Source organism: Chiloscyllium plagiosum, unplaced genomic scaffold (genome assembly GCF_037043375.1).
Source record: "Chiloscyllium plagiosum isolate Xiang-an unplaced genomic scaffold, Cpla_swu_hap1 HiC_scaffold_11, whole genome shotgun sequence".
NCBI classification, from domain to species: domain Eukaryota; kingdom Metazoa; phylum Chordata; class Chondrichthyes; order Orectolobiformes; family Hemiscylliidae; genus Chiloscyllium; species Chiloscyllium plagiosum.
Window position 1 is genome coordinate 46455113 of NW_028270149.1, and position 23748 is coordinate 46478860.

At 40.9% G+C, this 23748-nt stretch overlaps 1 protein-coding gene across 13 annotated transcripts in view; it reads left to right on the forward strand.

Moving 5' to 3' along the window:
• The window catches only part of dlg3 (discs, large homolog 3 (Drosophila)), a 546829-nt gene that overhangs the window by 476242 nt on the left and 46839 nt on the right, over positions 1 to 23748 (forward strand). The window contains exon 1 of one of the 13 annotated variants that reach the window (XM_087992023.1): positions 12 to 136. The exons of the other annotated variants lie outside the window; for them this stretch is intronic. Coding sequence (XP_087848149.1) covers positions 133 to 136 — 4 coding nt within the window. The 5' untranslated portion in view covers positions 12 to 132. Of the gene's footprint in view, positions 1 to 11; positions 137 to 23748 lie in introns of those variants that run through there. 13 annotated transcript variants of the gene reach the window in all.

The following is a 23748-nucleotide window of genomic DNA, read 5'->3' on the forward strand; positions in this document are numbered from 1 at the left end:
TAAACTCCTACCTGACCTCATGTGCATCTAGTGTGAAAATAATGTCTATACTCAACCGCAACACCGAAGGACACTACTTATATGGCAGAGGAAAACAATGATGTAGAGTGAATGGTTGGTCGCTGAGGTATAATGGGTAGGCACGATATGATATTTGTATGTTGCAGATTACATGTTGCCATCTACATTTAGATTAGATTAGATTACTTACAGTGTGGAAACAGGCCCTTCGGCCCAACAAGTCCACACCGACCCGCCGAAGCGTAACCCACCCATACCCCTACATTTACCCCTTTACCTAACACTACGGGCAATTTAGCATGGCCAATTCACCTAACCTGCACATCTTTGGACTGTGGGAGGAAACCGGAGCCCCCGGAGGAAACCCACGCAGACACGGGGAGAACGTGCAAACTCCACACAGTCAGTCGCCTGAGTCGGGAATTGAACCCGGGTCTCTGGCGCTGCGAGGCAGCAGTGCTAACCACTGTGCCACCGTTACTTCTCATCATGAATCCGTCCAGTGATTATAGTCCAGTCAGGGTGGGAGAATAGTTTATTTACACATGTTTAATGCCACAATTAAATCATCCCCCTAGAATTTTTCGTAGCGATAGCATTTAGAATGTATTTAAATGGTTTAACACCATTATTGAAATACTGGCGAAAGGATTTGCAAGTACAATTTTGTATGCTTTTCCCCCAAAGTGTGACTTCAGGAGTTAAGTATTTACCTTCAGTTTATCTTAAAGTGTTTTAATTATTTATGCTTCATTTTTTAAAAAGGATCCAAAAAAGATTGTATCCAATTTTAAATATGTGGAGCAGAGATTGCTCGTTTTGCCTCACAATATTGAGGTTCTTAGATAAAGCCTCCATATTATGAAGGTAATGCTCTTACAACACTTATAATGTTTTATTGCTCTGTTACCTGTGCTATATAAAATAGTGGTGACACATGATATGCTGTAAGGTGCTTTATTTTAAAACCTTTAAAGCTTTATCATATCCCCTGCCAAGAACAGACATGCTCAGTAGTTTATTGGGAATAGGGTGGAGAAAGCAGGAGATAATTTTCGTGGAGATCAGGTTGGAAGAGGGAATGAGGAGAATTGGAGAAACAAATGTGGTTTGAGGGCAGCAGGGAACATTAGAACACTTTAGATCAAGATGAGAAGTAGCAGAGACAGCTAATTGAATTATCTCCAGCTTGGTGACAAAGACATCAACAAGCACCTTGCAGTTGCCACTTATTGAGGTATTGGTAAAGGAGATCAGAGAAAAGAAGCTACTGATTACTTTTGCATTCTAGCATGACCTTGGAACAGTGAGTTTTCAGATGGTGAGCCTGACCTCAGTGGTGGGCAAATTGTTGGAGGGAATCCTGAGGGTCACGATGTACATGTATTTGGAAAGGCACGGACTGATTCGGGATAGTCAACATGGCTTTGTGCGTGGGAAATCATGTCTCACAAACTTAATTGAGTTTTTTGAAGAAGGATGTTGCCAGGTTTGGAGGATCTGAGCTACAGGGAGAGGCTGAACAGGCTGGGGCTGTTTTCCCTGGAGTGTTGGAGGCTGAGGGGTGACCTTATAGAGGTTTACAAAATTATGAGGAGCATGGATAGGATAAATAGACAAAGTCTTTTCCGTGGGGTCGGGGAGTTCAGAACTAGAGGGCATAGGTTTAGGCTGAGAGGGGAAAGATATAAAAGAGACCTCAGGAACAACTTTTTCACGCAGAGGGTAGTACGTGTATGGAATGAACTGCCAGAGGATGTGATGGAGGCTGGTACAATTGCAACGTTTAAGAGGCATTTGGATGGGTATATGAATAGGAAGGGTTTCGAGGGATATGGGCCGGGTGCTGGCTGGTGGGACTAGATTGTGTAGGGATATCTGGTTGGCATGGATGGGTTGGACCGAAGGGTCTGTTTCCATGCTCTACATCTCTGTGACTCTATGAGAGTGACACTGTGGTACTTCATGTGATCTTTTGTGTTATGACTAATGATCACTGTCGATATACCTTTCACAGACATGCTCATGATATCATCGTTATATCCTGAGGGTATAAAGAGCTCATACTCCATTTTAGCCCAGAGATCACTTGAAGCATAACACCCTACTGAAAGCATTCTGCTGAATGCTGTGTAGAATAGGTGAAATAAATGTTTGTTGCATCCTTCAGTATCACTATCCATGCCTAGTTTCTTATGCTTTAAGAGATTGCAGTGTTCAGTAAAATCTCCTATTGGAGGCTAATTTATGTTATGGTTAGCAACAGTAGCCATTATAAAAAGAACTCTAGCATCTGTTGGGAAATATTTGGAAAACAAATTGAAGACAGCTAGGTAACAGCTTGGGCGTAAGAGAATTTGGACAATAAGTAACATCAGTTTGTGTGAATAAGCATAGCCAGACAGATCTGTTGCAAACAAGAAGACCAAATTAAATTCTTTTGATTCTAAGAGTATCTTATTTACAAACAAAAATGTTGTAGTTACAAAATCAATCTAAACTAAGGCTATGGACCTATAATGAAGAATAGTGACTACCTGTTTTTAAAAGAAACAGCCTATTGATTGAATTTTTTTTTAAATTGTCCCGCAAACCCTCAAAGTTCTCATAGAAGAAATTACAGCTTAAAAACATAAAAACAGGGGCTTTCCGCATTAAAACGTATTCAGACCTCATTGTTCTCATGACCTCCATCTAGAGGTAGAAGTTACTACAATTCTTAAAGCAACAAGTTGTATAGATCAAGGCCAATGGAGCAGCAGTTTAATTTACACATTGTCTAAGAAGTTTAAGGTGGATTGCTTAAACACAGTTATGAATTGGGCAACCAGTGACTATCTGTAAAGTATGTGGCACCAAGGGACATTGAGCATGTGCATGCTCAAAATCTGATTCCAAAGACCAAGCCAGACACTGGAACAAAACATAGATGACCAACAAGACGACAGTACAATACCACAACACTGGTAACAAGGAAATTGTTGAGAAATTCCACAACTGCAAGTTGGTGACTTCCAGAGTCACCAAAGTAGAAGGGAAATTTAAGAAGATAACCAAGCTTTCCATATTGTCAAAATCTTCTATCTGATGTGTATTAATAGTCCAACAGCCGCAAGACTATCAGTATGCACAGATCTCGGGAAAGTAAGAACTCATAAGAATTAAACCACACCTTGTTGTGGTGGAATAGACCATATATGATGAGTTACAACTGTTCAAACAGCATAGACAGTTATATTTTACAGATCAAGTGATCGATGTTCCCTAGAAAAGAGCCTTAAAAATCTTCCTTGTTATTGGCAAGGAGGGGCTTCACAGAATTAATAAATACTGTCTTCTCGTAAATGATCAGAACGATCCACCAAATATCTGGAAAGTTCTTGAAGACCAGCTCAAAGTAATCATTAACTTCAGGATTAACAGACTCCAACTCATTATACGGGCAGCAACTACCGGAATCCATTGATTAATTTGTTGAAAGATGCTGTAATAAAAAATATAATGTGACTTTTCCAAAGATGACCTGTCAAAACGCCTCTGTGGGTTAGATTTGAAGTACACCAACTTAAACCATTTGAAAGGATCTCAAAAAAAGGCTATACTGTGTTATCTGAGGATGGTTGCTGGTAAGCCATTGTGGCAGGCTAATAACAGTTGTGTACTTTACAAAGATGAAAAATGTGTTGCTGGAAAAGCGCAGCAGGTCAGGCAGCATCAAAGGAGCAGGAGAATCGACGTTTCGTGCATAAGCCCTTCTTCAGGAATCTCCAGCATCTGCAGTCCTCACTTTCTCCTAGTTGATCTCCTAGTTGATACCTTTGATGCTGCCTGACCTGCTGCGCTTTTCCAGCAACACATTTTTCAACTCTGATCTCCAGCATCTGCAGTCGGCAAAGGGCACCAAACCAACCAAGTCTGTAATGGATGCATTTTATCATATCTATTCAAAGGCAGATAGCTTTTCTTGGTATCTGTAAAGTATGTGGCACCAAGAGACATTGAGCATGTGTATACTCAAAATCTGATTCCAGCCAGCCAGATCCTGGAACAAAATATAGATGACCGACAAGACGACAGTACACTACCACAACAATGATAACAAGGAAATTGTTGAGAAATTCCACAACTGCAAGTTGGTGACTTCCAGAGTCACCAAAGTAAACGGGAAATTTCAGAAGATAACCAAGCTTTCCATATTGTTAAAATCTTCTTCTAGTCCCAAACTATCAGTACGCACAGATCCCAGCATAGTAAGAATTCATGAGAATTAAACCACACCTTCTTGTGGTGGAACAGACCAGATATGATGTAATCAAATGAGTCAGTGATGTGCAAGGATATGACTGAAATGAAATATAAGCTAGGTATCATGTCTGAGATGCTGAGCAAATTATTAAAACCATATGAAGATCATGATATTCTTGTTGATTTACTTTTGTTGATGCCTTTGGTAGCTTACAAAGATAAATAACTACAAAAGTTGCAAAGGTCAATAGTTAAGGATGGCCTGACATTATTAATGAAGTAAAAGTAAAATATGCAGAATCTGGAAATCTGAAACGAACTCGGAAAATGTTGGAAAGACTGAGCAGGTTTATCAGCATTTGTTGAGAGAGAAATAGAATTGTGTTTTCAAGTCTGACATGAATTCTTCAGAACTGAAAGGAGTTGGAAAATGGTTTTTATACTTTTAATAGAGACAATGGAGGAGATTGGGGAGCACTGTTCAGAAAGTATCTGAGAAGATACAATCATTTTGACATACAGAGATGAACTTTGTGCTTCTGAAGAAATGATGCAGAAATAATAGCTTTCAAATGTTGCATCCCGAAAATGGTAGAGGGATAGACTTCACAAATATATATTTTGTTTATTTATGGAGGTTGATCAGTCCAGTGTGAATGGTGGAAAAATGATTGGATGGTATTGTCACAGACAAAATTAATTCTTGCTTAGACGGTGTTAAATAAGGTATAGCCAGCATTGATTTGTTAAAAGCAAATCCTACCTGACTTTCAAAAGGCCTTTGATAAAGTACAGCCTAAGATAATTATTCAGAAATAGAATCACATTAGATTAAAGGGATGGTGGAAATTTTAGTATGTAATTGGATTAGGGATAGAACACAGTTAGTATGATGAAAGAATATTTTTCAGACTAGAGAGAAGTCTGCAATTGTTCCCCTAGTGGTCAATATTAGAACCGTTGCTAATCATGTATGTAAATAATATAGCCGTGGGTAAAGGAAGCAAGATTTCAAAGTTGAAAGACGATATGAAACTTGTGAACTAGTAATTTGTGAACAGGATAGTAGCAGAGATCAGGAGGATGTAGACTGGGCAGACACGTGCAGATGCTATTTAAGACAGATGAATATGCACTTTGGTAGAAACAACATGGAAAAGCAGTTCAATCTAAATACTTTTGAGTGGATGCAACAGTAGAGAGACCATAGAGTGTATATTTACAAAAAAATTGAATGAGGCAAGACGAGCTTATGATTAAGAAAGCATATGGCTTTGTAAATAGTTGTATTATATAGAAAGGAAAGGATGTTGAACTTAGTTTCAATCACTGATTAAGCAACAGTTGTATGGTTGTGTACAATTCTGCCTTCTATACTTCAGGAAAGATGGTTAAGTCTTGAAAGACAGAACAGAGGAACTTACCTGGATACCAGAGATGAAAGAGTTAAATTGTGTAGTGAGAATGGAGAAGTAATGATTACACTCATAAATGGAAAACATGATTGGTACATGATTGGGGACTTTAATAGAGGAGAAAACATTTCTTCTAGCATATTGCTTAGTAAGCCAATGTCGTAGCTTTAAAATAATTGGCAAGAAGAGTCATAGAAGCAATGATCAATTTGTTCAAAGTGTTGTTAAAGGTGTGGAGTGCACCACCAGAAAAGGTTATGGAAACAGCTTCCATGGAAATTTTCAAAATAAAACTAAGCATGTAATTGAAGAGAACTAATTGCAGGGTTATTGCAAACAAACTGAAGCATGTCGAGATTGGAAAGTTCTTCCAAAGAACAGACAGTTTTTGAAATGATGGAATAATTGACCAAATGGCCTCCTTTAAAATAATATGTGAATTAACTTTGCAAAAATATGCAGCATTTCAGGGTATAAGTTTTCCAAATCCTATTGAAAAGAAAAGCAATTGTCAAACTATTTGATAACATGACAGTTTGACAGTATTCTGACCCTTTGTAGTATGTAGCCCTGAGGCATAGACACTTAGGAACAGAATGTAGAAATAAGAATAGGCCATTCAGCCCTTAAGGCCTGCTCCAGTATTCAAAATGATCATACTGATCATCCAACTCAGTACCCTGTTCCTGCTTTTTCCACATACCTTTTGATCCCTTTGGTTCTAAGTACCAGGTAAGATTGATAATGTAAACTGCATTTATTTCAGTGCAAGAAGCCTAATAGGGAATGGAGATGAACTCAGAGCATGGTTAGGAATGTAGGATTAGGATATCGTAGCAGTTGCAGAGATGTGGCTCAGGATGGACAGGACTGGCAGCTTAATGTTCCAGGATAAAAATGCTATAGGAAGGATAGAAAGGGAGGCAAAAGAGAAGGGGGTGTTGCGTTTTTGTTAAGGGATAACGATATGGCTGTACTTGTGTCATCCCATTCCCACTTTAGTCGAAGCAAAATGCTCAGAGACACAGTTTTACCTCCTTCATCTTTATTCCAGGCCCTGAAGAGAGAGAAAATGATCACCCATGTGCACAGAGACATGAGTTCTTGGTCTTCTCTCTTGAACAGCAGTTTCTTAATAAACTATATAGTCATTTTACAGGGTGGAGCATCCAGATAGGGCAACATACATATTGATTGATTTGGTGACCATTACAATCATTGAGTGTGAATAGCAAAAAGTAAGCCATTTGGTGTTACACAATGAATGTTCTTAATCTTGTTAACTGGCTTCACATAATGAATACTTTTCACCTTGTTACCCCATTACCCTTGTCTCCAACACCCCATTGTTAACTGTAAGTGCTTATCTGATCTGAGTCATGCTCAGCTGAACCTCTTGTTTCACAAAATTCAAAACTTAACTCTTTCCCTACCCTCTCATACCCTATACACATTCTCAGTTAGGGAGGACATTCTTGATAATATGTCCAGAGAAGTTATTTGGGTGGAACTGAGAAATAAGGAATGGATTGTACTGTAGACCCTCTCAATAATCAGCAGGAAATTGAGAAACAAATCTGTAAGAGTAATAAGGTGGTTATGGTAGATTAGATTCCCTACAGTGTGGAAACAGCTATTTGGCCCAACAAGTCCACACCGATCCTCCGAAGAGTAACTTACCCAGATCCATTCCCCTACATTTACCCCTGACTAAGGCACCTAACACTTTGGGCAATTTAACATGGCCAATTCACCTGACCTGTACATCTTTGGATTGTGGAAGGAAACTGGAGCACCCGGAAGAAACCCACGCAGACACAGGGAGAATGTTCAAACTCCACACAGACAGTCGCCCAAGGTGGTAATTGAACCGGGTCCCTGGTGTTGTGAGGCAGCAATGCTAACCACTGAGCCACCATGAGTTACTCTTGGGAATAAGGCAGGGCAAGTGACTGAGGTGTCAGTGGGGGAACATGTTGGACCCAATGACAATAAGTATTAGTTTTAAAATAGTGATGGAGAAGGATAGACTGGATCTAAAAGTTGAAGTTCTAAATTGAAGGAAGGCCAATTTTGATGGTATTAGGCAAGAACTTTCAAAAGTTGATTGGGTGTGGATGTTCGCAGGTAAAGGGATAGCTGGAAAATGGGAAGCCTTCAGCAATAAGATACGGAGAGTCCGGAGCAGTATATTCCTGTAAGGGTGAAAGGAAAGGCTGGTAGGTGTAGGGAATGCCGGATGACTAGAGAAATTGAAGTTTTGGTCAAGAGAAAGAAGGAAGCATGTGTCAGGTATAGATAGCGGAAATTGAATGAATCCTTAGAAGAGTATAAAGGCAGTAGGAGTATGCTAAAGAGGGAAATCAGGAGAGCAAAAAGGGGACATGAGATCGATTTAGCAACTAGGGTTAAGAAGAATCCAAAAGGAATTTATAAATACATTAAGGACAAAAAGGTAACTAGGGAGAGAATAGGACCCCTCAAAGATCAACAAGGCAGCCTATGTGTGGAGATGGGGGATTTACTAAATGAGTATTTTGAATCCGTGTTTACCATGGAGAAGGACATGAAAGATATGGAATATGGGGAAATAGATGGTGACATCTTGAAAAACGTCCATATTACAAGAGGAGGTGGTGCTGGATGTCTTGAAATGCACAAAAGTGGATAAAGCCCCAGGAACTGATCTGGCATACCCTAGAACTCTGTGAGGAGCTAGGGAAGTGATTGCTGGGCCTCTTGCTGAGATATTTGTATCATCGATAGTCACAGGTGAGATGCCGGAAGACTGGTGGTTGGTTCCAGTGTTCAAGAAAGGTGGTAAGGACAAGCTAGGTGTTACGACACAGAGGTGAACCTTTTCTATTAATTAAACACCTTGCTCATAATCTGTTAAAATGTGAATGACAGCGAATTCCCAAATTCCACTATTTAAAGAAAATAACATCAATTTATTTTCTAACTCTAAAAGTGAACATTAAACAACAACTATTCACAAATCTAAGCGCCCCCTTTCTCTTAACTGCTTACTATCTGTCTCCATATCTGTAACAATATGCTGTTCCAATATGACACTTAGTAGAATTACATCAACTTAATTTCAAACTCATACAGTCCTTATCTTCTTCTGTGTCTTCACCCTTGCAGTTTCTGACCCCTTGGTTCATCTTCATTCTTTTTACTGCTAGTATGTTTCACATGAAAAGGTACCTTTGATAGAGAATATTTTCTACTTTGAGAGCAAGATATTAGATGAGCAGTTAGCTCTCCATGAGTTTCTCTTTCTATGGCAGTTGCTCGCTGACCAATTTTCAAAATGTCCGTATTCTTATACCCCCAACATTGGATTGTCTCATTGGTTCAATGTCGGCACAATAATAAATTCAAACTCAGTTGGGTTTTGGTATCCTTGGGCATATTTTAAACTAATTGATTAACTGCAAATTGTTGTCAAAACAGCAGCCAACTCCGGTATCCATTTCCAGCCAAATGTTACGTATTTTTAAATTTTTCAATATAATCTAGGACTGCCATCTAGTCATATACAATGTTGCTTGTAATCTCTCAGTTCAGACCAGCATTCTCTCACGCTCTTAAATGTACAGTACATGCCTTCAGCTTCATAACACAGGGAGCAATAGACCGGTGAGCTTGACATCGGTGGTGGGCAAATTGTTGGAAGGAATCCTGAGGGACAGGATTTACATGTATTTGGAAAGGCAAGGACTGATTAGTCCTCCAACCACAAGGGATGAACTCGGATTTCACCAGGTTCCTCATGGTAGACTGGTTAGCAAGGTTAGATCACATGGAATACAGGGAGAATTAGCCACTTGGATACAGAACTGGCTCAAAGGAAGAAGACAGAGGGTGGTAATGGAGGGGTGCCTTTCAGACTGGATGCCTGTGACCAGTGGTGTGCCACAAGGATTGGTGCTGGGTCCACTGCTTTTCGTCATTTATATAAATGATTTGGATGTGAACATAGGAGGTACAGTTAGTAAGTTTGCAGATGACACCAAAATAGGAAGTGTTGTGGACAATAAAGAAGATTACCTGAGAATACAATGGGATCTTGATCAGATAGACCAAAGGACCGAGAAGTGGCAGATGAAGTTTAATTTAGATGAATGTGAGGTACTGCATTTGGAAAGTCAAATCAGGGCAGGACTTATGTACTTAATGGTAACTCCTGGAGAGGGTTGCTGAACAAAGAGACCTTGGAGTACAGATTCATAGCTCCTTGAAAGTGGAGTCGCAGGTAGATAGGATAGTGAAGTAGGCGTTTGGTATGCTGTCCTTTATTGGTCAGAACATTGAGTACAGGAGTTGGAAGGTCATGTTGCAGCTGTACAGTTCATTGGTTTACCACTTTTGTAATATTGCATGCAATTCAGGTCTCCTTCCAATAGGAAGGATGTTGTGAAACTTGAAAGGAATCAGAAAAGATTTACAAGAATGTTGCCAAGCTTTGAGGGTTTGAGCTATAGGGAGAGGCTGACTAGGCTGGGCTGTTTTCCTGGAGCATCAGAGGCTGCGAGGTGACCTGATAGAGGGACATGGATAGAGTAAATAGACAAGGTCTTTTCCCTGGGATGGGGGAGTCCAGAACTAGAGGGCATAGGTTTAGGGTGAGAGGAGAAAGATTTAAAAAAGACCTAAAGGGGCAATTTTTTCAAGCAGAGGATGGTGCATGTATGGCATGTCAGAGAAAATGGTGGAGGCTGGTACAATTACAACATTTGAAAGACATCTTGATGGGTATATGAATAGGAAGAGTTTAGAGAGATATGGGCCAAATGCTGGCAAATGAGACTGGATTAATTTAGGTTGTCTGGTCAGCATGGACGGGTTGGATTAAGGGTCTGTTTCTGTGTTGTACATCTTTATGACTCTACTATATGTCCATCTTTCTTGAAGTCTTCAATATTGTGTCCTCAATAGTTTCCTGTGATAAAGAATTCCACAGGCTCACCACTATCTGGGTGAAGAAATACCCCTTCATCTTTGTCCTAAAAGGCCTACCCCTTATCCTGAGGTTGTGACCCCTGGTTCTGGGTGGCACGGTGGCACAGTGGTTAGCACTGCTGCTACACAGCGCCAGAGACCTGGGTTCAATTCCCGCCTCAGGCCACTGACTGTGTGGAGTTTGCACATTCTCCCCATGTCTGCGTGGGTGTGCTCCGATTTCCTCCCACAGTCCAAAAATGTGCAGGTTAGGTGAATTGGCCATGCTAAATTGCCCGTAGTGTTAGGTGCAGGGGTAAAAGTAGGGGAATGGATCTGGGTTGGTTGCGCTTCAGCAGGTCGGTGTGGACTTGTTGGGCTGAAGGGCCTGTTTCCACACTGTAAGTAATCTAATCTAATTTGGACTCCAAGATTATTGAGAAAATCCCTCTTTGTATTTACCCTGTTTAATACTGTTAGAGATTTTATGTTTGTATGAGATCCCTCTTCATACTGCTTTATGAATGGAATTAGCAGAAAGTAGAACATATCTGTTTAGATTGTCATCATGGTCAGTGCAGATATGATGGGCTAAGGGGCCCGTTCTTGTGCTGTTTTCTTCTGTGTTCTATTGATCCAAACTCTAGTGAAGATAGTCCTAATTGATCCAATCTTTCTCCTACATCAGTTCGACCATCCCAGGAATCAATCTGGTAATCCAACTTTGCACTCCCTTAATAGCCTTATATCCTTCCTCAGATAAGGGAATCAAAACTACACACCCTACTGTAGGTGTGGTCTTACCTATGCTCTGCAGTTTCAGCAAGACATCCTGCTCCAGTACTCAAACCTGACCCTATGTAGGCCAGCATACTACTTGCAAACTTTGGCACATACTTTTTGTTTATAGGGTTCCACAATAAAATTAACTCTGTTATAATACTCCTTGTTATAATTAGTTAAAAATCACACAACACCAGGTTATAGTCCAACAGGTTTAATTGGAAGCATACTAGCTTTCGGAGCGACGCTCCTGATGTGAGATTTTTAACTTTGTACACCCCAGTCCATCACTGGCATCTACAAATCATGACTTGTTATAATTAGTTCTGTTATATGACTCTTAGTTATAACCGTGGCAGTGTAATAAAACTCTCATTTGTAACCCTTGCTGTGTTATTAGGCTCTTAGCTATTGTGCTTACTGTGTTATAATGTTCTTGATTGTAACTCATGTTGTGTTATGCTTTCAGTTATTTTCATCACTGAATTTCCCAGTTTATGACTTCAACTCTGTCATATAACATTTTCAGTTGCAAAACCTAAGCAAGTGTTTCACTATTAGGTGCAGTCTTTCAGATGGCATGTAGAATCTAGCAGCTATTTTATCTGACATAAAGCGTCCATTGGTACTCGGACAAAGTGCAGATGTTGTGGCTGTCACTTGTCTTTCAGTTAACTTCCATAAAACAGATTATCTGATTTGTTTTATTGCTCCGTGTGGGATTTTGCTCTGTGCAAGTCATAAAGTCATACTGCTCGGAAAGGGCCCCTCCGGTTCAACTTGTCCATGCCAACCAGTTTTCCCAACTAAACCAATCCTATGTGCCTGCCTTTGGCCCAATTCCCTCTGAACCTTTCCTATTCATGTACATGTCCAAATGTCTCTTAAGTGTTGTGACAGTCCCTGCATCTACCACTTCCTCTGGCAGTTCTTTCCAAGTAAGGACCACCTTCTGTGTGGGAAAGTTGCCCCCAGTATCCCTTTTAAATATTTCCTCTCTCACTTTAAACCTATACCTTCTCATTTTGACTTCCCCTACCCTAGGGAAAAGTCCTTTGTTATTCACCTTATCTATGCCCCTCATGATTTTATAAACCACGACAAGGTCACCCTTCAATATTCAATGTCCCAGAAAATAAAGTCCCAGCATATCCTGCCTGTCCTTATAACTCAAATCCTCCAGTCCAAGTAACATCCTCATAAATGTTTTTCCACCCACTCCAATTTAAAAATATCCTTCCTATAGCAAGGCGACTAGAACTGTATGTAGTATTCCAAAAGTGGCCTCACAAATGTCCTGTACAGCTGGAATGCAATGTCCCAACTCCTATACTTAGTGCTCTGCCCAGTGAAGTTAAGTGTGCGAAACGCTGCCTTCACCACCTTGTCTACTTATGATACCATTTTCAAGGAACTGTGTACCTGAACCTATAGGTCTCTTTGTTCAATAACACACTCCAGGGCCTACCATTAACTATGTTAGACCGGACCTGATTTATCTTAACAAAATTGACCACTTCACATTTATCTAAATTAAACTTCATCTGTTACTCCTCGGCCTATTGACCCATCTGATCAAGATCCCGCTGTACTTTGAGATAATCTTCACTGTCCACTACACTATCAATTTGGGTGTCATCTGTCGACTTACTAATCATATCTCTGATATTTGCATCTAAATCATTTATATAAATGACAAACAACAATGGACCCAGCACCAATCCCTACAGTTGGAACAACAATCCTCGTCTACCATCCTGTCTCCTACCATCAAGCCAATTTTGTATCTAAGTGGCTAGCTCTCCCTGGATCCCATGTGATCTCAATTTAGTAACTAGTCTACTATGCAGAACTTCGTTGAAGACCTTGCTAAAGTCTATATAGAGAACATCTTCTCCGTACTCTCATCTATCTTAGTCACGTCTTCAAAAATCAAGTTTGTGAGACACTATTTTTCATGCACAAAGTCATGCTGACTATCCCTAGTCAGTCCTTGCCTCCTCAAAAGCTTGTAAATCCTGTTTGTCAGAATCCCCTCCAACAGCTTACCCACTACTTATGTCAGACTCACTAGTCTAAAGTTACATGGCTTTTCCTTGCAGCCGTTCTTAATAATTGCACAGCATGAACCACTCTCCAATCTTCCTGCACCTTACTCATGGCTGTAAATGATACAAATATCTTTGCTGAGTCCCACAATGCTCTGGGATCCACGTAGAATCATAGAGTCATAGAGATGTACAGAACGGAAGCAGACCCTTCGGTTGAACTCGTCCATGCCGACCAGATATCCCAACCCAATCTAGTCCCACCTGCCAGCACCTGGCCCATATCCCTCCAAATCCTTCCTATTCTGTTCCCTCTAGGAATTCCCTGGCTGTTCTCTATTTGGCTTGTCCTATAATAGTAGTGTTGTCCCAGTCGACAAGGTGGTGAAGGCAGCGTTTCGCACACTTAACTTCACTGGGCAGAGCACTAAGTATAGGAGTTGGGACATTGCATTCCAGCTGTACAGGACATTTGTGAGGCCACTTTTGGAATACTACATACAGTTCTAGTCGCCTTGCTATAGGAAGGATATTTTTAAATTGGAGTGGGTGGAAAAACACATACAGATGACAAGCAACATGAATTCGACTGGGTCAACACTACTATTATAGTACAAGCCAAACCGAGAACAGCCAGGGAATTCCTAGAGGCATGGCACTCATCCACAGATTCAATTAACAAGCACATCGACCTGGACCCAATATACCGGCCACTGCAACGGACAGATGGAACTGACAACCGGAAGCGGCAGATTCAAACCACTACAAATGCCGGAGGAAAGATCACAGAAGCGCTTCACAGGAGGCTCCCAAGCACTGAGGATGTCACCTAGACAGGGGACGAAACGTCTGCAACACAAATTCCCAGCTCGGCGAACAGAACCACAACAACGAGCACCCGAGCTACAAATCTTCTCACAAACTTTGCGTATTTATCCAACCTATGCCCCTCATAATCTTATAAACCTCTATAAGGTCACCCCTCAGCCTCTGACGCTTCAGTGAAAACAGTCCCACCCTATTCAACCTCTCCATATGGCTCAAATCTTCCAACCCTGGCAACATCCTTGTACATGCTTTCTGAACCCTTTCATGTTTCACAATATTCTTCCAATAGGAAGGAGACCAGAATTGCACACAATATTCCAAAAGTGGCCTAACAGTGTCCTGTACAGCCACAACATGATCTCGCAACGCCTGTACTCAGTACTCTGACCAATAAAGGAAAGCATACCAAATGCCTTCTTCACTATCTTATCTACCTGCGACTCTACTCCAAGGAAGTATGAACCTGCACTCCAAGATCTCTTTGTTCAGCAACACTCCCTAGGACCTTACTATTGAGTGTATAAGTCCTGCTAAGATTTGCTTTCCCAAAATGCAGTGCGTTGCATTTATCTAAACTAAACTCCATTTGCCAGTCCTCAGCCCATTGGCCCATCTGACCAAGATACCGTTGTAATCTGAGGTAACCTTCTTCGCTGTCCACAACATTTCCAATTTTGGTGTCATCTGCAAACTTTTTAACTATACCTCTTATGCTCACATCCAATTGCTCAGGTTCTGGAGATTTAACTATCTTTATGCGCTTTAAGACCTCCAGAACCACCTTTTTTATAATGTGAATTGTTTTCAAGACACCACTGTTTATTTCCCTAGTTCACTACCTTCTCATGTCTTTCTCCACAGTAAGTGCTGATGCAAAATATTCATTCAGTATCTCACCCATATCCTGTGGATCCACACAGAGACTGCCTGATTGATCTTTAAAGGGCCCTATTCTCTCTTTATTTGCTCTTTTGCTCTTAACGTACTTGTAGAATCTCTTATAAGTTTCCTCAACCTGATCTGCCAAAGCTATGTCATATCCATTTTTGCCCTCCTTAATTACCTTCTTAAGTGTACTTTTACTGCCTTAATAGTTCTGTAGTGATTCTATACTTGACATATGCCTCCTCCTTTTACTTGACCAGAGCCTCTGTATCTTTGGTGATCTAGTGTTCCCTACTCCTACCAACCTTGCCCTTTGTTCTAAAGGAAAGTACTGTCTCAGAACACTTTCACTTTTGAAACCCCCCCCCACTTACCAGTCATTTCTTTACCTGCGAACAGCATACCCCAGTTAACTAGTTAAAAGTTCCTATTTAATACTATCAATGTTGCTTGTAATCTCTCCAATTTAGAAGTTTAAACAAGGCCTATCCTTTTCCATAACTATCTTGAAACTAATAGAATAATGGTCTCTGATCCCCAAAGTTGTGTCCCACTAACATCTCAGTTTTGCGTCCTGCCTTATTTCCCAAGAGAAGGTTGAGTTTTGCTCCTTCTCTGGTAGGTACATTTACGTATTGATAAAGAAAGTTTTCTTGTATAAACATAATAAATGCCTCCCCAGCCAAGCCCTAACTCTATAACAGTTCCAGTATTTGGAAAGTTAAAATCCTTTACTATAATAAATCTATTATGTTAAACATATCTGAGCTCTTCCTACATATTTGCTGCTCAATTTCTCCCTGATTTTGAGGGAATCCCATCAATGTGATCATCCCCTTCTTATTTCTCAGTTCCACTCATATAGCTTCACTGAATGATCCCCAGGAATATTCTCCCTAAATACAGCAGTGATGTTTTCCCCAATCATGCCTTCCTTTCTATCCTTCCTATAGACTTTGGTTTGGCCACATTTGGAATACTGCATACAGTTCTGGTCACCACATTACCAAAAGGATGTGGATGCTTTGGAGAGGGTGCAAAGGAGGTTCACTAGAATGTTGCCTGGAATGGAGGGCGTGAGCTATGAAGAGAGGTTGAGTAGATTAGGATTATTTTCATTAGAAAGGCAGAGGTTGAGGGGGAAACTGACTGAGGTCTACAAAATCATGAGAGGTGTAGACAAGGTGGATAGCAAGAAGCTTTTTTACCAGAGTGGAGGAATCAGTGACTAGGAGTCATGAGTTTAAAGTAAGAGGGGAAACGTTTAGGGGAGATATGTGTGGAATGTTCTTCATGCAGAGGGTGGTGGGTGCTTGGAACGTGTTGCCAGCAGAGATGGTAGGGGCAGGAAAGATAGCGTCATTTAAGATGTATCTCGACAAATACATGAATAAGTAGGGAGCAAAGGGATACAGACCCTTCGGCGAAGGCTTGGAGGGCTGAAGGGCCTGTTCCTATATACTGTAAGTTTCTTTGTTCTACAGCATCTGTAACTCGGAACATTGAGCTGCGAGCTACGTTTCTATGAAGCTAATTTATTCCAGTCCCATTTTCCCATACATCTGCCTTAACTGACAGGCCTCTTGCATTGGAATAAATGCAGTTTAATTCTTCAGTTTTACCTCATTCTCTGCTGCACTCATGCCTATCTTGACTGTTTAACTTGCTTTCTTTAACTTTTGAGCTATCCTCAACATTCTCTCCTTCCTCACTATTGCTTAGGATCTCCCTAGTTTAAAGCCTCCTGGGTAGCACTACAAATGTCCATAAACTACATTTCAGAATATAGGGGCTATTGAATTGTGAAAGTTATTTTATAAATGAGTATTTAGAGTCATAGAGCCTTAGAGATGTACAGCATGGAAACAGACCCTTCGGTCCAACCTGTCCCCGCCGACCAGATATCCCAACCCAATCTAGTCCTACCTGCCAGCACCCGGCCCATATTCCTCGAAACCCTTCCTATTCATATATCCATCCAAATGCCTCTTAAATGTAACAATCGTATCAGCCTCCACCACATCCTCTGGCAGCTCATTCCATACACATACCAGTCTCTGCGTGAAAAAGTTGCCCTGAGGTCTCTTTTATATCTTTCCCCTCTCACCCTAAACCTATGCCCTCTAGTTCTGGACTCCCCGACCCCAGGGAAAAGACTTTGTCTATTCATCCTATCCATGCCCCTCATAATTTTGTAAACCTCTATAAGGTCACCCCTCAGCCTCCGACACTCCAGGGAAAACAGCCCCAGCCTGTTCAGCCTCTCCCTGTAGCTCAAATCCTCCAGCCCTGACAACATCTTTTCTGAACCCTTTCAAGTTTCACAACATCTTTCCGATAGGAAGGAGACCAGAATTGCACGCAATATTCCAACAGTGGCCTAACCAATGTCCTGTACAGCCGCAACATGACCTCCCAACTCCTGTACTCAATACTCTGACCAATAAAGGAAAGCATACCAAACGCCTTCTTCACTATTCTATCTACCTGCGACTCCACTTTAAAGGAGCTATGAACCTGCACTCCAAGGTCTCTTTGTTCAGCAGCACTCCCTAGGACCTTAACATTAAGTATTTAAGCCCTGCTAAGATTTGCTTTCCCAAAATGCAGTACCTCGCATTAATCTGAATTAAACTCCATCTGCCACTTCTCAGCCCATTGGCCCATCTGGTCCAGATCCTGTTGTAATCTGAGGTAACCCTCTTTGCTGTCCACTACACCTCCAATTTTGGTGTCATCTGCAAACTTACTAACTGTACTGCTTATGCTCGCATCCAAATCATTTATGTAAATGACAAAAAGTAAAGGAACCAGCACTGATCCTTGTGGCACTCCACTGGCCACAGGCCTCCAGTCTGAAAAACAACCCTCCACCACCACCTTCTGTCTTCTACCTTTGAGCCAGTTCTGTATCCAAATGGCTAGTTCTCCCTGTATTCCATGAGATCTAACCTTGATAATCAGTCTCCAATGGGGAACCTTGTAGAACGCCTTACTGAAGTCCATATAGATCACATCCATTGCTCTGCCCTCATCAATCTTCTTTGCTACTTCTTCAAAAAACTCAATCAAGTTTGTGAGACATGATTTCCCACGCACAAAGCAATGTTGACTGTCCTGAATCAGTCCTTGCCTTTCCAAATACATGTACATCCTGTCCCTCAGGATTCCCTCCAACAACTTGCCCACCACTGAGGCCAGGCTCGCCGGTCTATAGTTCCCTGGCTTGACTTTACCGCCCTTCTTAAACAGTCGCACCACTTTTGCCATCTCCAGTCTTCCGGCACCTCACCTGTGACTATCGATGATACAAATATCTCAGCAAGAGGCCCAGCAATCACTTCTCTAGCTTCCCACAGAGTTCTCGGGTACACCCGATCAGGTCCTGGGGATTTATCCACCTTTAACCGTTTAAGACATCCACCACTTTCTCCTCTGTAATCTGGACATTTTGCAAGATGTCACCGTCTATTTCCCTACAGTCTATATCTTCCATATCCTTTTCCACAGTAAATACTGATGCAAAATATTCATTTAGTATCTCCCACATTTTCTGTGGCTCCACACAAAGGCTGCCTTGCTGATCTTTGAGGGGCCCTATTTTCTCCCTAGTTATCCTTTTGTCCTTAATGTATTTGTGAAACCCTTTGGATTCTCCTTAATTCTATTTGCTAAAGCTATCTCATGTCCCCGTTTTGCCCTCCTGATTTCCCTCTTAAGTATTCTTCTACTTTCTTTATACTCTTCTAAGGATTCACTCGATCTATCCTGTCTATACCTGACATATGCTTCCTTCTTTTTCTTAACCAAACCCTCAATTTTTTTCGTCATCCAGCATTCCCTATACCTACCAGCCTTCCCTTTCACCCTGACAGGAATATACTTTCTCTGGATTCTTGTTATCTCATTTTTGAAGGCTTTCCATATTCCAGCTGTCCCTTCACCTGCGAACATCTGCCTCCAGTCAGCTTTTGAAAGTTCTTGCCTAATAGCATCAAAAATGTCCTTTCTCCAATTTAGAACTTCAACTTTTACATCTGGTCTATCCTTTTCCATCACTGCTTTAAAACAAATAGAATTATGATCGCTGGCCCCAAAGTGCTCCCCCACTGACACCTCAGTCACCTGCCCTGCCTTATTTCCCAAGAGTAGGTCAAGTTTTGCACCTTCTCCAGTAGGTACATCCACATACTGAATCAGAAAATTGTCTTGTACACAGTTAAGAAATTCCTCTCCATCTAAACCTTTAACACTATGGCAATCCCAATCGATGTTTGGAAAGTTAAAATCCCCTACCATAACTACCCTATTATTCTTACAGATAGCTGAGATCTCCTTACAAGTTTGTTTCTCAATTTCCCTCTGAGTATTGGGAGGTCTATAATACAATCCCAATAAGGTGATCATCCCTTTCTTATTTCTCAGTTTTACCCAAATAACTTTCCTGGATGTATTTCCAGGAATATCCTCCCTTAGCACAGCTGTAATGCTATCCCTTATCAAAAATGCCACTCCCCCTCCTCTTTTGCCTCCCTTTCTATCCTTCCTGTAGCATTTGTATCCTGGAACATTAAGCTGCCAGTCCTGCCCATCCCTGAGCCATGTATCCATTATTGCTATGATATCCCAGTCCAATGTTCCTAACCATGCCCTGAGTTCATCTGCCTTCCCTGTTAGGCCCCTTGCATTGAAATAAATGCAGTTTAATATATTAGTCCTACCTTGTCCCTGCCTGCCCTGACTGTTTGACTCACTTCTGTTCTCAGCTGTACATGTCTCAGATCGATCTCATATCTCCCTGGGTTCCCCGCCCCCCGCAACCTTACTAGTTTAAATCTTCCCAAGCAGCTCCAGCAAATTTCCCTGCCAGTATATTAGTCCTCTTCCAATTTAGGTGCAATCCGTCCTTCTTGTACAGGTCACTTCTAACCCCAAAAGAGATTCCAATGATCCAAAAATGTGAATCCTTCTCCCATACACCAGCTCCTCAGCCATGCATTCATCTGCTCTATCCTCCTATTCCTGCCCTCACTAGCTCATAGCACTGGGAGTAATCCAGATATTACTACCCTTGAGGACCTCCTTTTTAAATTTCTGCCTAACTCTCTGTAATCTCCCTTCAGAATCTCAACCTTTTCCCTTCCTATATCGTTGGTTCCAATGTGGACAATGACCTCTTGCTGGCCCCTTTCCCCCATGAGAACATTCTCCACCCTCTCTGAGACATCCTTGATCCTGGCACCAGGGAAACAACACACCATTCTGCTTTTTCTCTGCTGGCCACAGAAACGTCTGTCTGTACCTTGGACTGCAGAATCCCCTAACACAATTGATCTCTTGGAAGCTGACGTATCCCTCGTTGCATTAGATCCAGTCTCAATACCAGAAACTTGACTGTTTGTGCTACGTTCCCCTGAGAATCCATCACCCCCTACATTTTCCAAAACAGTATACCTGTTTGAAATGGGTATATCCACAAAAGACTCCTGCACTAGCTGCCTACCTCTCTTACCCTTCCTGGAGTTAACCCATCTATGTGATTGTATCTGAGACTTTCCCCCCTTCCTGTAATTGTCATCCATCACATACTGTTGCAAATTCCTCATCGCTTCTATCTGTCTCTCCAACCGATTCACTCGATCTGATAAGATTCGTTTCCAATAGCATTCATGGCAGATATAATCTGCAGTAACCCTTAAACTCTCTTTAAAGTCCCACATCTGACAAGAAGTACATATCACTGCAAGGGCCATGTTTGCTCCTTCACAAACTACAGACCCAGAAAATAACACCGTCTTATTCCTCTACAAACACTGCCCCAGCTTAAATTAATAGCTATGGCTTATATTTTAAGTTTAATCAAGAGACTTATCTCCAAAAACATATTATCAAGAAAGAACCCACTGTAGTCACTAATACAGCCTTTCTCTTGGACAGACTTAAAGCAGCAATTAACTTATCTGATTCTGTGTTGTGAACTTTGCCCAACAATTCCTCCAAGATTAATTGTGAATTTCACTGTTCATTTTCCCAGTTGCACTCCGATGTCGTATTTGTGCTTCGTTGCGTCCTTTCTTTACTGCTGTGTTCCCAGAATACAGCTACAGCTTAAAATCATTTGGTGACTTTTTTGTTCTTTATGGTATTTTGGGTTTTGGAAAAGTGCAGTTTGCTGTCATACATACTGTACATCTTGGTATCGTGTCTGTTATCCAGGAACTACATTCAGGGAAATGCAAAGTCGAAGTATTGAAATATGTAATCCCTAATGCAATAATAACTCCATAAAATACCTGTAACAACGTTTGTCATTGAGCTCTCCAGCACTTAACAGGCAACTTTACATAATAACTATCTTTAAACTTCACCTCGATATATCGATGTATTGGAGAGCTTGAGTTTATCCAAGTGCTGACTGTAAAGATGGTGCATTTCAAATTAAATATAAACATTTTGTGACTGGATGCTGTCCCTGAAATAGAAAGAAATGTGTTTATTCACATTCCTAAGTAAATGATTTTGGGCAGCAAGTTGTTAGAACACCACTCAGATCTGTTGATAAATAAGTTTGTATCAAAATGCTGTTATTTTTCATGTTGATTGCTTTTAGAATATTATCACACAGCAAGGTCATCTTTTGCTGTTAGTTAGCATGAATTCTTATACAAAATATAAGTTTATTCTTTGTGAGACAGATTAGATTAACATCTTCAATAATAATGAATGTTCAACTTCTCCAGAAAATACTACCAGCTGTGATGTGATATTGATTGCGACAAGGTTTGCTTAATGTGCTGCAAAACTACCTGTTCTATTCACTACAGTGTCACTGCTGTGAATGACTGTGGTTTGACCAGTTGTAATGCTGGGGCTGATCATTCAGCAACTTGACAAAGTGTAGTGGTGGAATGGATTGGTCCAATTGTGGAACTCATCGAGCTGTAGTGCTGCAGCTGATGGTATGCACTTTGAGTCCCGGTAACATTGTAACTGATCAGTGCAACAGTTGGCTTTGTTCTTAGGTGTTTATTTGGTAAGTGTCCTCAGATTCCTCAAATCTACTCTGAAATTACTGTGAGAAAACTTCTGCATGTCTTCTTTTCAAGTCATTATTTGCACCTCGCCTCTTTGTCCAAGGATGTATATCTTAACCTTTTATTGTTCATATCAAAAGTGCCTTAATGTATTTTTTCCTATAGCAAAGAAAGTTTATAAGTGCAAGTTGTTGTATGTTCTTTAATTTGATTAATTGCATTTCTTGGTGGATGTAGTTCAAAAGCGAGAAAAGAATTGTTTTTAAATAGCATTTTGACATGTCAGCAAACTATATCTCAAAAATTCTTCATGTATAATGAATTCCTTTGAACTTCATTGACTCTGACATATAAACAAATGAAGTCAAGCAGGAGGCTGGAGGAACACAGCAAGCCAGGCAGCATCAAGAGGTGGAGAAGTTGACGTTTTGGGTGTAACCCTTCTTCAGGACTCTTATTTTGTCTCTGTACAAACAAATATAGCAGATGGAAATAAGCAGCAAAATGAAACTTTCGAGAATAACAGGGCCACTCCATGTAGGAGGAACTTTGAGGCCTTAAAAGGACACCAGTGCTGCTTTGGAAGGGAAGGGCCTTGAAATAGTGATGGAGTTGCCACTAAAGGGTGTTTTAGTCTTTGGGATAATGGAGAGACCAATGGAAAAAAATATACTTTAATTCCTCAAAAAAGCAAAGTTGGCATTTTAAGAAACTATTGAAAATGTTCAGGTGAAATTATCTTAAAAGATAATGATGATTTTCCCTCTCCACAAACCCAACACAAGTCCCCCTTGCCTCACCCCACCTGTTGTGAATTAAAAAAACATCATTTGTGTTAGATTAGATATTGATTCTCCTTCACTGGTTCCTGCATCTCAACTGGTGCTAGCGAACACATTGGTGTTCTGGTGAGCAGGTTTAGGACTGTCTTATTTGCTTGGTCATTTGAAACTTTTGGAAGCAATTTCAAAATCTAATAGTGTTGCCTTGGAGCCCAAGTGGCTGTATGATATCTGCCAAACATTGCTTACCCCTGCACAAGATTTACCACACCACAGTAGCAATGAGATTTGATTCAGTCCTACACAATCTGGCCAACATTAAAAGTAGACAATGTTGCAGGGATTGTTGACCTACAAACCTAACTTCTTCCTGTGCACACCTGATTGCATAATTTCACATCAGGAATGGAATTCAAAGATTTGTTCTTTTGTATCATAACCTCTTGAACTGGGCACTCGATTTATTGGCATCAAGTGTGATGAGGATTTGGAAGTGTTTTGCAAACCAGAATAACATAATGACTATCTAGTCCCAGCAGTTCTGGATTGAATTTAATGGCTTGTGTCTTTGCAATACTTAACTGGTGGAGATTTCCACTTGTCCGGTACTGATTGCCAGACAGCCTGTATGACAAATCAGAAGCAATAGAGGGGTATAGCTGCTGGTGAACCTGGGTGCTGTCAGCACACATGTGGAATATAAAGTGTTTTCAGATAAAGTCACTGAGGAGCATCGAGTGAGAGGCCACGGGAAGAACTC